General features: G+C 39.0%; 1 protein-coding gene across 7 annotated transcripts in view; it reads right to left on the bottom strand.

Annotated features, from left to right (window-relative positions):
- Window positions 1-14,980, bottom strand: part of LOC133405109 (rho GTPase-activating protein 42) — a 78,651-nt gene extending 63,671 nt beyond the window's left edge. For all 7 annotated transcript variants that reach the window (XM_061681765.1, XM_061681766.1, XM_061681767.1 and 4 more), the window contains exon 1: window positions 14,679-14,980. In XM_061681765.1, the coding sequence (XP_061537749.1) occupies window positions 14,679-14,832 (154 nt within the window). In that variant the 5' untranslated portion in view covers window positions 14,833-14,980. The remainder of the gene's footprint in view (window positions 1-14,678) is intronic.

The following is a 14,980-nucleotide window of genomic DNA, read 5'->3' as shown; positions in this document are numbered from 1 at the left end:
GACAAACACAGTTCAGCTCAGCCTCTGGCGACCAGATGTCATAGCAGAACGATATGCTTTAGGCAGTACAACAAATGTGTTAACTTATTTGAAATGGCATCATGCCAATGTGAAAAACAGTTCACCATGAACAAAAGAAAAACAACTAAAAAAAAAAAGTAGAACAACATTTTGTAAAAGGGGCATTGCTTAATGGAATGCATTAAAAGCAAATTAAAACTTGAACATTTTCAAGAATTCCATATACAGTGGGTGCGGAAAGACATTTTTCACTCTTTGCTATATTGCAGCCATTTGCTAAGTTATGTTTTTCCTCAGCACCCCATATTGACAGAAACAAATTTAATTGTTGACATTTTTTGCAGATTAAAAGATTTAAAACTGAAATATCACACAGCCATAAGTATTCAGATCTTTTTCTGTGACACTCATATATTTAACTAGGGTGCTGTCCATTTCTTCTGATCATCCTTGAGATGGTTCTACACCTTCATTGGAAGGTGTTTGATTATACTGATTGGACTTGATTAGCAAAGTCACACACCTGTCTGTATAAGACCTTACAGCTCAGAGTTCATGTCAGAACAACTCCGTGACTGTTCTTGAAAGGCCCAGCCAGAGCCCTGACTTAAACCCAATTCAGCATCTCTGGAGAGACCTGAAAATGGCTGTCCACCAACGTTCACCATCCAAACAGACAGAACTGGAGAGGATCTGCAAGGATGAATGGCAGATGATCCCCAAATCCATGTGTGAAAATCTTGTTGCATCATTCCCAAAAAGACTTATGGCTGTATTAGCTCAAAAGGGTGCTTGTACTAAATACTGAGCAAAGGGTCTTAATACTTATGGCGGTGTGATATTTCAGTTTTTCTTTTTTAATAAATATGTCAATATGGGGTGCTGTGTGTACATTAATGAGGGAAAAAAATAATAATTTAAATGATTTTAGCAAATGGCTGCAATATAACAAAGAGTGAAAAATTTAAGGGGGTCTGAATACTTTCCGTACCCACTGTACTAAGATATAGCATATCTCTGTATTCTTTTAAATAGTGTCCTTCAATCTAACTGACGAGACGCCTAAATTAATTCGGTTGTGAATAAATGAAGACCACACACAAAAAAAACTAGTTTTGGCAAAATGGGGTGTAATTACCTTTACTATGATATATGACACGCCCTTGTGTCACAGTCTTTACCACAACACATAGCACCTGCACAGCAGACGACTGTAAAGCTGACATGTACGCAGTAGTTTATAGAGAAAGACAGTGTATTTCGTAATTGACGGAATAGGAATTATGCATCCATCTTCTATTCCACCTGTCCTCGGTCACGGGTGAGCTGGAGCCTATCCTTTTTTCTTGGCAGAAACCAGTGTTTTTGTGAAACTATCCCATTTTCTACTGCTGATAACTAAAGAACTTAAAAAAGGTAGAAAACGTTTTTCTGGTGCAAAAAAAAAAAAAAAAATGAGTACACTCTTTCTTTTGTTAGGTTTGGTGCTTATACTGTCACAAAACGATATTCTGTGGGTCTTGAAAGCTCAGTCAAAATGCTCTAAAATGGCTGGCAATATGGGTAACTGTTTTGAAAATGGCTAGCAGTGAAAATTAAGAAATCATTTCCTCGTCGACATCCATGCATTTCACGCGCACACACAGACACAGACACACACACACACACACACACATACCGCCATTTACAAGCATTTTTCTGTAAGTTTAATAATCTACAACACAAAGTAAACATGAGGGAAAGGGCTCGCTGACATACAGCGACAAACACAAGAGGCCCCATTAGCTTCCCTTCTACAGGACTGCAGGGAAATAGGAGATAAAAGCCCCAAATAAAGCGGCGGCCACTCTGAAGGGGTTCGTGCCAAGTAAAGATGTCACGGCTCCCCAGATAGCTCGTCTTCATCTGCTCTGACAGAAGAGGGAATTTGGTGCGTTACACTTTGATTATATGTGGCGAAGAGGAGCTGTGGCGAGCCAGGCGGGTGTGGAGGGGTAATATAAAAAAATATAATATAAAAAAGGGGAGAGCAGCACGAGGTAGTGAATGTCTGAAGTGTCTTACTGAGCACATGAAGCGTGACAAGAGAGGAACAACATGATAAAAAGCGCTGTTGCAAACCGAAGCGCTGAAAAATAAAACATTTTGCACTTATTAAAAAAACACCCAGGGTATTAAAATAGCCACATCTCATTTTATTACATTCGACAAGCATTTGATCGAGCCCAGCGTGGGATTATTTTGTGCTGAAATGACCCTTCGGCACAGCGGCGGAGGGAGTGGGGGGAGCAAGAACAATATTAGCCACGGGAGCATCCTTGTGTACAGGTTTAATCACTACGCCAGTTAGCAGCCAACGCGCGAGACACCCCTTCTCTACGCCGCTGGGGGTAGAGAAGGGGTGTCGTCTCCAGGGCAACGCATGCACGGAGGCCGAGCGTGCCTGTCGGAACACACCGCTCGCTGCCTCAGGGTAACATAGTCGAGATTCTTCTTTAAAAGGTATCTATTAATTCTGCGAAAGCTGGTTCTCCAATATGTGATATAGCAGGTGTATATTGGAGTAAGATCCAGTGTTTGCAGCATAAAACACTCTAAACTGACCACAAAGACTGACAAAAAAATAAAAATGTACCCAGTGGTGATGGTGAGCAAGGCCTTCTCTCCTGATCTAAAAACCATCACAAGCACTAATCTACATTTACAAGGTAAATTTTAATATTTGTTCCAGGAAATTGTATTCATTTATTCCCAACATTCAATCCTCTTCATTTCGTAGCATTTCTCTTGGCTGCACTTCTTCCTGTACGTCTATGTGGACGTTTGAATTTTTTTGTCCAATCAGGTTTTCAGCTTCTGCTTTGCCAGGTCAATCAAATCTACCTCTTCAGAGCCTTCAGAATCAATAGCGTTAGCCGATGTATTCTGAATTATTAGCAATGGAGCTGTTTCTTGAAGGCCTCGTACACAAAGATAATTGGGCTGTTTTTGACATAATTTTCCTCCTTCCCGACCAGGGAAGAAGATTATCCTGCAAGATTATCTTTGGTTCTGAGGTGTGTTAAGAGTTATTCTGTCCCGATAATAGGGTCCGGGCATTTTTGTTAGATCACCTTTGATCACGTGGGATATGTGTCTTGGAAGACTGGATTCTAGATCGGCGGTAGAACACAATATTTATGTGTGGTGTTCTGTGTTGAGATTATTGAACCACACCACAAATAGTACGACCAAAATTGTTAAATGCCTGATTTTTAATCTTCTTGTGTGGGTTCATTAACAATCTTTTAAGATTTGAAAAATCCTTCTTTGTGTACCAGGCCTAAGGGACCTGAAGGACTCTCAGACCATGAAAGACCAAATTCTGTAGTCTGATGAGAACAAGATGGAATTCTTTGGCATGAATGTCAGATGTCACATTTGAGAGAGAGAAAAAAAAAAAAAAAAAAAACCTGGCCAATACCACCCACACAGTGAACTGTGGTGGCAGCATCATGCTGTGCCGATGTTTTTCAACAGCAGGAACTGAAAGACGAATGCAGCAATGACCATAAACATCCGGGATAAAAAAAAAAAAAAGCTGTTGCAGAGCGCTCTTGACCTCAAACTAGGGCGACAGTTTACCTTTTAGCATGACAAAGACCCTAAACGCGCAATTTATACCCTTTTTCCATTGTACCGGTTCTAGCCCCAACCAGCCGAACCCGACTGAACTGTTGCGTAGTGTGTGTGATCCGGCAACCTTTTTCATGAGTGGCCGATCAGTCTGCCGCAGGTTTTTCCGTGATTCAAAATTTCAATCGCTGTCTTAACGTTGCTGCAGATAAGCTTTCCCTCACGGGGAAAACACATTTCTGGGTTTAACAAGCCGTGCCGCTTCGCTGCATCAAGCCATATAAATAGTATATAAAGCATCAAATATTGTGTTTTTACATCTATACTTAACTATATTCCAGAACGTGCGTACACGCTGGGTACGTTCAAATGAATGGGGCCAGCAAATCTCCTTTCCAATATCCATACTGGCATCCACTTGTGAATTGCTCATATATGGAGGAGAGATCTGGAAAGGGCTGTGCACCAACGCTCCTCAACCAAACTGATGGCGCTTGAGATGTGTTGCGAAAATGAATGGGCAAATCTGCCCAAAGATACAGTAGGAGGTCCAAGCTTATGCAATCATATACCAAGACGTAAGGTTGTAATTGCGGCCAAAGATGCATCGAAAAGTATTGAGAAAACTTTATATACATCTCATTTGTTATTTTTTTATTTTCAAAACATTTACAAACATCCTAGGGCTACAACTGACAATTATTTTACGATTAACCTGTCGATTATTTCTACGATTAATCAATCATTCATATAAAAAATATTTCCACCCTTTTATTAAAAAACAGGACATTATTTCAAATTGACAGTGGATAAACATAAATTGATGATGATTCACATATTGGTTTGGTCAAGTAATGTAAAAAAATACGCAAAATGTTGATCATTGTTTTCCAATGTAAAAGCAGATGTTTGCAAATGTCTAATTTTGATGAAACACAAAGTTAATCTGTCTGCTTTCATGGAGATCTACGCAAATTGGAGAATATTTATTGTTGCGAGGCAGAAATTGAGGATTTGGACCAAACTTGGTCCCGAAACGATTAACAGATTATCAAAATAGTTGCCGATTAATTTGATAATCGATTAGTTGTAGATTAATCAAGTAATTGGTTGCACCGCTGAAACTTTTAAAATGAACTTTTTTTCATGTCATTACGTATGTAAAATTAATTTATTCCATTTTGGAATAAGGATGGAACCAAAAAATGGGCGAAAAGTGCTGTGAAGACTTTGTGGATGCACTGTAAATGTGTTCTACTTTCTTATTTCTCTACATCAAAAGAAGGTGCTCAAAGGTGTTAAACTTCATTCCCCTCCAAATTGAACTATACGTCTCAGTCTTCTACAGTGGCAAAAACAAGCACAAAAGCATCCTGCAAACAATGCGCTTCTTTTTGTACGGCTGACGCTCCGTCCTCCATTGCATTGTGCTCAAAAACACCATTTCATCACTGTTGATTGGGGCAGAAGAGGTTTTCCAAAGGGGAGCGCCTACTTCTTCTATTATCCCTCCCCGGTTTAATGGGGGGAGGGGGGGGAGGAACGGTGGGGTGCATTGTGCCACCTTGATGGAAATGAAACATGGAGGCTTCCCTTCAGGTAAGACCCCATGCACTCCACGTTGCGTAAGCCTGTCAGTCGCACAGTGGGGGCCGGATTCCAGGAGACAAGCCTGCGGGAAGGCAGAGTCTGCGCAACTTTTCCCACCGCCTTGCAAGCTGGCAAACTAAAACTCTTTTACTCATTTCATACTCTATTGCATTGCAACATGTTTGATTGTGAATATAAAAAAAATGTCAAATCAGCAACTTCAAGCACTTTTTACACGTTAAAATAGTCAACAGAAATAAACAGAAGCAAGAAAAATGATGCATAAAATGCCTGTAAGATCCCAAGATACACCACGACAAACAATGGGATTTATCTCGTCTCCTACTGGTCGCAATGTGAACAGGAAGAAGGTGACTGACATGAGGCAGATGTGGTGAAGGACCCAAGTGCAAAGCACCGAACCATCGGAAAAGTTGGAAAGGGTTTTAACAATCAATTTAAGATCAACTCTAACAGGTCAATTCAAAGCCAGAATACAGTCAAGAGAGTCAGGCTTTGTCTTGGGCCAAAGTGAGGCAATGTTCCGTAATCCAAAGATAGCAGGTTAGAAAATGCTCAGATTTCACATTTCAACATTCAGAGAGCTGAAACGGGAAAACTCATGATGAGGCACTACCTTGAATCCGCTCATGCTTTTACATCAGATTTAGTTCAAATTTCTAACCTAATGTTGTGGGCTGTTTTATCACTACGATGCCCACCCCACTGCAGTGGTGACAAAAGAAGCAATGGAGGGTATTTTTCTGACATGAGACAGACGTTAGAGCTGTTTTTATGCCGTCTAAATTTTGTTTTAAAAGTCTATTAGTTCTGCCGGCAGGAAAATAAGTCATCATATTCTCTCAGAGGAGGGGCCGTCTCGCACCACATTTGACCACGAAAACTTTCCAAGAAATGGCACCCAATGAAAAGTGGGGCGAGCAATCATTAAGGCCCTTTCACCATTGAGCCAGCTTCCTGCTGCGATTGAGACGACAGGGATTCGTCAGAGTTTCCATTTTCCAGGCACAATCAATACAAAAAAAAAGGGCTCTGACCAAAAAGTATGAGTCTGCTAGTTTTGTCAGTTTTTTTTATGAGTTGATGTTTAAAATCAGTTGGGGGGGGGGGGGGGCCGGTGTTCGTCCAAGATCTGCTTGTAAAATCCTAGGAAGCGAATTGATGATGTTGCTGTTGTTGGACACAAATTGAGGAGCAGCTGATTGTGTTGAGTGTTTGTATTAAGTGCTTCAAAAAACATTCACCACAGAATTTAACACCACAATGTAGCTACCAGATAAGCTAACAGTCAGTTTAGCTGACCCCCCCCCCCCCCAGTACTAAGCACCGTGATGGAATGTTCAAGGGACTGTTTCAGTGACTAAACAAAATTTTGGGGATGGAAACAAATGGTGATTAGAAACGCTTCCAAAATTGAAAACTAATGCCGCAGCTCATATTTGTCCCCTGTTGGTTTACAAATGTGTCACATTTGCATGCACTTAACTCTGTGTGTGGTCCATGCTGTAACTTCCAAATGGTTGGTTCCAAATGGGACCAAAATCCCCTAAACGTGTCAATCAAAAGGATTCTTGCATTTATGTAGATATTTTAATCATGTCAAATTTACCTATTTGTGTTTTTTTGCGTCTTCGGTGAAAAACTCACCCGTTTTTGCGTTTTTCTGCAGCACTCTAGGATGCCGTCAAAGCCCTGGCTAACAACAGGAAAGTAATAATAGTCAAGGAAATATGTTGAATCGACTGTTCTAAATCTCCGCATGTCGGGTGGTTAGCTGAAGTTACTGAGAGTCTTCGCCACGTGTATGATTTGTCTATTAGTGAATATCAAAAAGTTCAAGCTGACAAATAATTACGGTCTCGCTATTGCTTGACAATTGGTATTTTTCAGGGTTGTGAAGCTGACATCGACATGCACTTCCAGTGCATTTCTTTATCTGTAAGTCATTTATTTTAAGGGTAATTTTGTAATTATGTTCTGCGTTTACAGTTTGCAGTATAATTCTGGTTTAAAAATATTAAGTAGATCGTAATTGAGACAAAAGTGACAGGACTTACAGGTGTGAAGTATGAGCCATCGGTTTGGTTGATACTGTCAAACTAAATATCAAACAAAGAGAATACCTGTAGTGTATTTAAACAACCACGTAGCGATGCCTTATGTTTGCTTTTCTTAATGGTAACAAACAATGCAAAACACCATAGATGGGCTAACAAACAGCATCTATGCGGTGGCGTTATGACAATATAAGCAACGGTTATTTGAACACAAACGGTGCATCAACACGTTAACAGATAATATACTCAGAGGCATATCTTTTTTTAATCCTCTGCGACAAACGACTAATATTACTGCAGCTTACCCACTCACTTATATTAGCTGTGAAACTCGTCTTCGTTTGTGTCTGCATGATTGTATTATACTGCTCCCCGGTGGTCAAGTCGCACACAGCAGGAGCCATAATGAATTAATCATGATGCAATTCTTTACTTTCTATTGATGTTATTATTATCTTTTTATGAAAGTACAATATTATTATAAAGTGATATTTTCCTTATTTAAAAAAAAGCCTATGACAAATATTTTGATTGGGTTTTTTGGGGGGAGGCTGGAACTTATTAATGGGAATTCTATTCATTTTAATAGGAGAAAATTATTTGAGATGGGTTATGAAGATAAGAGAGTGGTCACGGAACAAAATGAACTTGCATACCAAGGCATCATTGCATAGGTAATATTAAAAAAAAAAATTACGAGCAGCATCAGTTATTAAAATTTCTTTGCTATTCACGGAAGGGCTCTGTCCCGATCCCTGCAAAAAGCAGCAGTTTACTGAATAACAAATATCAAATTCAGAACAACAGATTTTTTGGGAGAACATTTCTGCAATATGACTTCATCCAATGCGTTACACCGATTTCAGTCCCTCGACACACAAACACACACACACACACACACACACAAACACACACTTAAAAGAATACAGGCCCCCGCAGCAAAGCACTGTGATGTCAGGCCAAATGCAATGCGAGGGAGGACGGGAAGGGGTTGGATGGTTACACAGGCAAGCATGTTTACAGGACACTTCCTGTGGCTGAGCCTCAGAAGCGTCATCTGTCCTCACATCAACGCCGAGACGTCCCAGAGCTCCAAAACCGACGTGATAACATATCCGTATTATTATTTTAATAACTGCGCCAGTGGCACATTGCTTGGATAAAACACGCACTGTGTCAGGACAAGTGGAAATGCCGTTTACAGACCGGCTGCATGCGGTGATGGATAATAACATCATGCATAGCGTCACCCATTCATTAGTGTTATTACACAGAACTGCTGAGCAAGCACGAGCAAGCATCGGGTGTAATAATATGCAATCATGTGACATGTTGATGACCTGCTATGCATTCAATTAATGTGGACAGATTGGAATTAGCTCATGGATTAATGGCAGGAGTATCCAGAAAAAGACATTTTTGTATACCCAATAAAGAATCGCATTTTAGTTGGGAAAATGAAGCCGCACAAATAGTCCTTATAGACCTCATTGTGCAGCAGTTTATTTAACGTGTCCCTGTCGAGTGCCAGCTCTCCTTTAACAGTAATGTGGGGCAGCTGATGCCTCTGCCCCAAGAGTTGCCGAAGAAACAGTACAGTGAGCATACCAGGTTTTTCTTGGGGGCATAAAATCATTGTGTCCAACATTCTGCCGAGCAGCAAGTGGCCACATAAACATGCAAAAAAAAAATAAATAAAAAGAATCCGAGCATCTCTCCGAATAATCAAAGAATAGCTTCCATCCGCTACCCTTGGGCAGGAGGCTACGGAGCATCCAATGCAGGACCACCGGGCTGAGGAACAGCTTCTTTCCGGAAGCTGTTATAGTATTAAATTCGAACAGTGCTCTGTATCACCGAGATCAGGCCCCCAGTGCCTATGCCTATTCATCTCTGTACGATGCACACTTTATTCTCTTCAAGTACAAGGAAATATCATTTAAATATTATGTGCAATGCAAGCCCCTGGCATTCGTATTTTTGCTGCATTCAAATCCCTGCTGCATTTGCACCTGTGCACACATTCACAACTGCGAATATTTATTTATCTTTATCTTGTCTTATTATATTTTATTTTCTTATTCTATGTATATTTCACAACTCTTGAGACTTATTGGGCTAATCTGGGACCTTGGGTATTTATCTCATTTTTTGCCATATCATGTGTAAATGTGTGTTGGTATGACAATTAAACTCCTTGAGTCCTTGAATATATTCCACCAGGTGGTGGCAGCACTTTTCCACACATGCTTGCTGTCACATTGGACATTCTTTTCACCTTCCCTCATTTGCTTTTCTCTGTGACGTACGTGCACTCACGGCTGACAACGGAGCGCTCTAAAGCAGCCACGCCAGTTGACTATGTGAAGGGAAGATGCATTTTCGGGGTGTAGTTATAGCTAGCGTGCCAACTTTATGCCGCAATCGCGTCGGATAGCCACTGATGCGAATGAAGGGGCTCAAATTCATATATAGTGGGAGTTGGGCAACTCATCAGACAACCGTGTGTGTCACTGAACCCTGTTTTAGCCAACCCCCCCCCCACAAAAAAATCAGCAACTGAAATGGTGAGTAACAGTTTAACGCTATATAGCCACAATTCAGTACTACATAGTTCTGTCTTAGCACATTTACAGCAATTATTTTCAAACATGTATAATAATCTCTGAATTCACGTGACAGGGTCTTTAATTCTCATTATGTCCCTGTCAACTCTCCCCGTCCTTTTTGTGCTCTGTGGGGCAGGTACAGCGTCTGCCCCAAAAGGAAGTAAGGAAACGTCACAGTGATGTTTATGGGGGATATATTTTACTTTAAAATGAATAATCAAACAACAGCTATATTGCATAAATATATAGTAAATCTACTGGTGTGAACCAACCTGCTGTGCGGCGCTCCCAAAACAACCTTACCTGGCCTCCTGAAGATGCATCATTATTGGCTTCGCCTTCACACTCCCTCACCCTCCCCCCAGCTCGCCAAGGCGTAATTAGTGTATTCAATTAGCGCGGCCACGCCGAGGGAATTAATACAAGTCAGCGGTGGTTACAGAGACCAGGTGTGAATACCAAGTGGCTGGGTGGATGCAGATGGATCTCACTTGCAGCTGGAATCAATTATCCGTGGCACAATAAGTTCAGGATGCTTTGGACTGCCATTCATTAAAGCGCCATGAGAAACAGCTGGCGCTGGAAAGAGGCGATTTCATCGCTACAGTAAAGCTACGCCATACAACAGCGTAAAGTCCTAAAGATAAGGGAATCTTAAAAGTATGGTCCTGATCGTGAGAATTTGTGGGAATAAACCAGGAATTTACCAAATTTAAAGGTTGGAGCTCTTAATTAATTTTAGCATTATTCTGATAAAACAACTACATTTTATGCAAATATAGTGGTACCTTGACTTAAATATACCACAAACTATGTTCCCAAAACACTTTAACATCATTTAAAACTCATCTTACAACGTTACCCTTGAAAATAAATGGCTTATAATGTTTTTGATTTTGAAAACAGGTACCAGCCAAAACATTTACATATGAAGATTCTCAGTTACTTCTGCTTACAACCCAGGTTGAACTTTGGTCCTTGCCAACAGGCAGAGATGAATTACAACAACATACTTCCTTGACACCAATCACAACTACTTTCTTATTAACTTGGGTGTTGGGGCCATCTTGTGGCATCTTCTGGCATAGTGTTCTGACACAGAAAATCAGCCCCAAATGTTCATTGAGCATTGGTTGACAGTTGGGACTGATAGCGAAATGTTAAACATCAAGAATTAAAAGGGTTATTGCTCAATTGTTATAGCACAATAATCCCTAAAAAACAAAACAAAAACAAAAAAAATGCACTGAGGTCGGTCGATATGTTTTATTTAACCATATATTCATTTTAATAAAATAAACATATTCAGGGACATATTTTCACTATTGTTTTTATTTTTTTTAGCCATAATTATTTTTTTAACTTAATTTACAGTAATTCATATTTGTATTGTTAAATTTTAAATTCTTCAATTCTATGATTAGGTAATAATTATAAGTTAATGAAGAACATACTGATTTTTCTTATGTGTACTATTTTAATATTGTGTTTTAATTTCATTTTATTTGTATTCATATTGTATCTAAAATTATTAAACTAATTACATGACATAACATACTTAAATACAAAATTAACTATGAATTAATTATCTGAAATTAAGATAAATAAAAATGAAAAATTGTCACTAAATAAACTAGCAATAAGTTAGTGCTTTAATTACACAAAACCTAAGACAAAAAAATTATATTTCATGTAGAAGCAATTGATACATTACAAAATGTAATGAAAATAAATGAAAAATAAATAAATATTTTAAATAATATTTTTTAAATGAATAAATAAAATACATTAAAAAAATAAGAATACAAATGCAATTTATAAAAAATAGGCAAATCTAGATAAAAATCTAAATAAGGTACTGAACACCGTAGAACTAGTTAGAATTTTAAAAAATGAATAAATAAATCATTAAACTTTTTTTCTTTTTTGAATAGTCAAATCTAAGTAAAAATCGAAATAAGGTACTCAATAAACTAGCATCACCAGTTGCCTGTGTAATCAGCAGCAAAATATATAAAGCCATACAATAACATGACCATTTGTGTGATGACCAGAGAATTATGTTGAGGACATTAGTATAAAAGGATGCGAAAAATAATAGGCCTTCGAAAAGGTCTTGCGAAACTGTTCCTACTGATTGCGGCTCTTAAAGCCTCTGTGACGTCCAAAGTTAAGGACCATCAATGATTTACTTCCATCCTCCCCATTAAACACCCGCTCTCGCCTCCTCCCTCCAACTCCAGGTGATCCAGTTCACTCCATTTGCAGAGCTTTTCCACACAAATTGGGACTGTTAAGTCTAACGAGGGCCCATCTTCGCAAAAGCGCAGCTCAAACAAGACAACAGGAAGTCGACCTTATCAGCTTGCTGGTGGAACTTGAAATGGTGGACAATGAGTCTTGAAAGAGAAGCCGTAATAAAGGCAGGATGTCTTTTTGTTGACTCGTATCTTTGCTGACTGGTTTAAGGGCCGCAATGGAATCAAACCAGACAGCTCCAAGTTATATAATTTGGTCAAAAGTCACAGAAAACCCCACGAGACTTCATTCAGTGAGCAAAATGTATGTTTTTTTATTTATTTATTTATTTTATTAGCTTTCAATCAATCAGCCATGTCAAAAACACAACCAAGGATAAAGCCTCACTTTCCGGTAAAGGACGGAGAATGAAGCTCCAGCTTATGATGCCTACTCACCTCTTTAAAAAACAAAAACATACTTCAGCAAGAAAACTTTGAAGGCCTCAACACAAGCAAAGCCAAATTTAATTAGTAAATCTAACACAACCAAAGATTCCAATATTTTCACAATTTCTATGGCCAATTCATGTATGTTTCTGGTACTTAATCATTCAGGTATATGTAAAGAGTGTAATTGAAATACACAATTTTAAATCATTTTCATAATCATTCCAAAAATGAACACCTGTCTAAAAACACACATCTCTGTTTTTTGTCTTTTTTTTTTTTTAAACGCCTGTTCCCCTCAAACCACAACTCTCTGATTTCAAACAATATACAAATATTGTTTACTTTGTACATTATCTCTGCAGTTTTTCTCTGAGTTTTAAAATTCAACTAAGTCAAAGAATGTAAGAGTGTTTAAATTGATACATGGTGCATTAGTTGGTTCTATGTAGTTAGATGGATGATCTTTTTCGTAACTTCAAAATAGGGTGACTGTTGGTTTTGTATGTGTTGCGCCATATCGCAACACAGTAAGTCATATATGGAAGTCGCAGTGAGCAATTAAGTGTGCAAAAGGATTTCTTATTCAGGACATCCTCGGTTTTACAAAGAATATCAATGGTTTTTGTCATTTCGGTTTTCACATCATCTATCTGTGCCTTCCAAGTTTCACATCAATTATCACTCCTATAAATGAATTATTATTCACTATTTCAATGGAAAGTACACTAATTTTTAACTAGTTTTTTAAATTATTATTATTTGTCTGGTGCCTAATGTTACATAAACATTATTTTGTTTAAATTCAGTGCAAATTTATTCACATCTATTTAATTCACTTTCAACAAATGTTAAACGCTGTTCCAGGTTTTTGCCTGAACAGTAAGTGTTGTGTTATCAGTGAATAAAACATATTTGAGTACTTTAGAGACATTGCAGAGCTCCTTAAGAAATAATGTGAATAATTTAGGGCCCAATAAAGACCCTTGGGTAACTCCATAAGTGACCTTTAATTTTTGGGATTTTCCATTGTTCGGGCTTCAAAGGCCTGGTTTAGGGTTTCAAATGTTCAAAGTAGGGTTTCAAACAAGGCTTAGAGTTTTAAAATGTGAGTTTGAACCCAGGGTTAGGATTTCAAAGTAGGGTTTTAAGCCAGGGATAGGGTTTCCAAGGTTACCATCAGAGCATTTTCCCATGCATCTTAAACAAAAGCCTTTCACCGATAGAGACATTAGCACAAAACTAAACCAGAGATGAACAAACAAACAAAGTCCTTCGTCGAACACTTCACCGATACTCAACCTTCTCTAATAGAGTGATACTCAAAGAGTGGGGTGAGTCCCACAAGTGGTACACGGGCTCACTCAATCACTGAATTAAATACAAAAATCTCCATTTTAATCATGAAATACAATCAAAAATATTAAAAGCAAGCTTGTAGCTATGCATATACATAGCTGGTTTAAACTTTTTCTCATCCAGTAGTGTACTTGTTTTAACCCTAACCCTAACCCCCAAGTTTATTACTTTTCAAGTACAGTACAATTTTTTTTTTTTTTGTAGAGTTCAGATTTATTTAACTGTCTAGTACAGTACATACATCCACACATTTAACTGCAACTTTCGATACAATGCCTTTTAATGCTGGTACTGCGTCATACTACTACAGTGGCACACAAGGAATAAAACCACTTTCTCGAACTACTACATCACTGTATTCGAATGTCGCTCATGATGATGGTATACTTGGAGAGCTAAATCTATTTTGAGGTTGGTTAAAAAGGGTTGAGAACCACTCTTTGAATGCATTCTCAGAGCAAAAGGGGAGTGAGTGAGTGGTAGTCGAGTAAACTCCTGTGGGCCTCGCAAGGCTCAGTGATGCAAGTCTCAGCAAGTTGCAAGCAAGGAAGAGAAAAGAGAAGTGAGAAAACAAACAAATAAACCAACCATTCCGCGTGTTTTCACATGGAATAAATGTCATTTAGGTGGATTATTAGGCGTCACACAAACTCAATTCAAGCGTTCTTAACCCATCGCGTAATTCCATTTCATGTCAAATGAAGCGTGTTTTTACTCACTCCTCAGCGCGCCGATGAGCATATTTCCATCCTTAATAAGCTCCTTGATGAACTTATTGGTCCTCTCCAGTTCGATCTCATGACACTTGAGGCGCTCGCGGAAATCGGGGCCGTCCAGAAAAGAGTCGCTGAACTCCAGCGTGGGGAGTCCCATGGCTGCCTTCCGTGTCTCCGCCGCACAACGAGAAACCACGCGAGCCGCTCACGTCTTCACGCGCAGCACGGACGCCGCATCGAGGGCGGAAAACAAACAAAAAAAAGAAGTTGGAGGCGACGAACTTTCGGCTGCTCTGAGCCTCACT

Source organism: Phycodurus eques, chromosome 7 (genome assembly GCF_024500275.1).
Source record: "Phycodurus eques isolate BA_2022a chromosome 7, UOR_Pequ_1.1, whole genome shotgun sequence".
Lineage (NCBI taxonomy): Eukaryota > Metazoa > Chordata > Actinopteri > Syngnathiformes > Syngnathidae > Phycodurus > Phycodurus eques.
The sequence above is the reverse complement of the archived record's forward strand: the minus strand, read 5'-3'. Positions and strand labels throughout refer to the sequence as shown.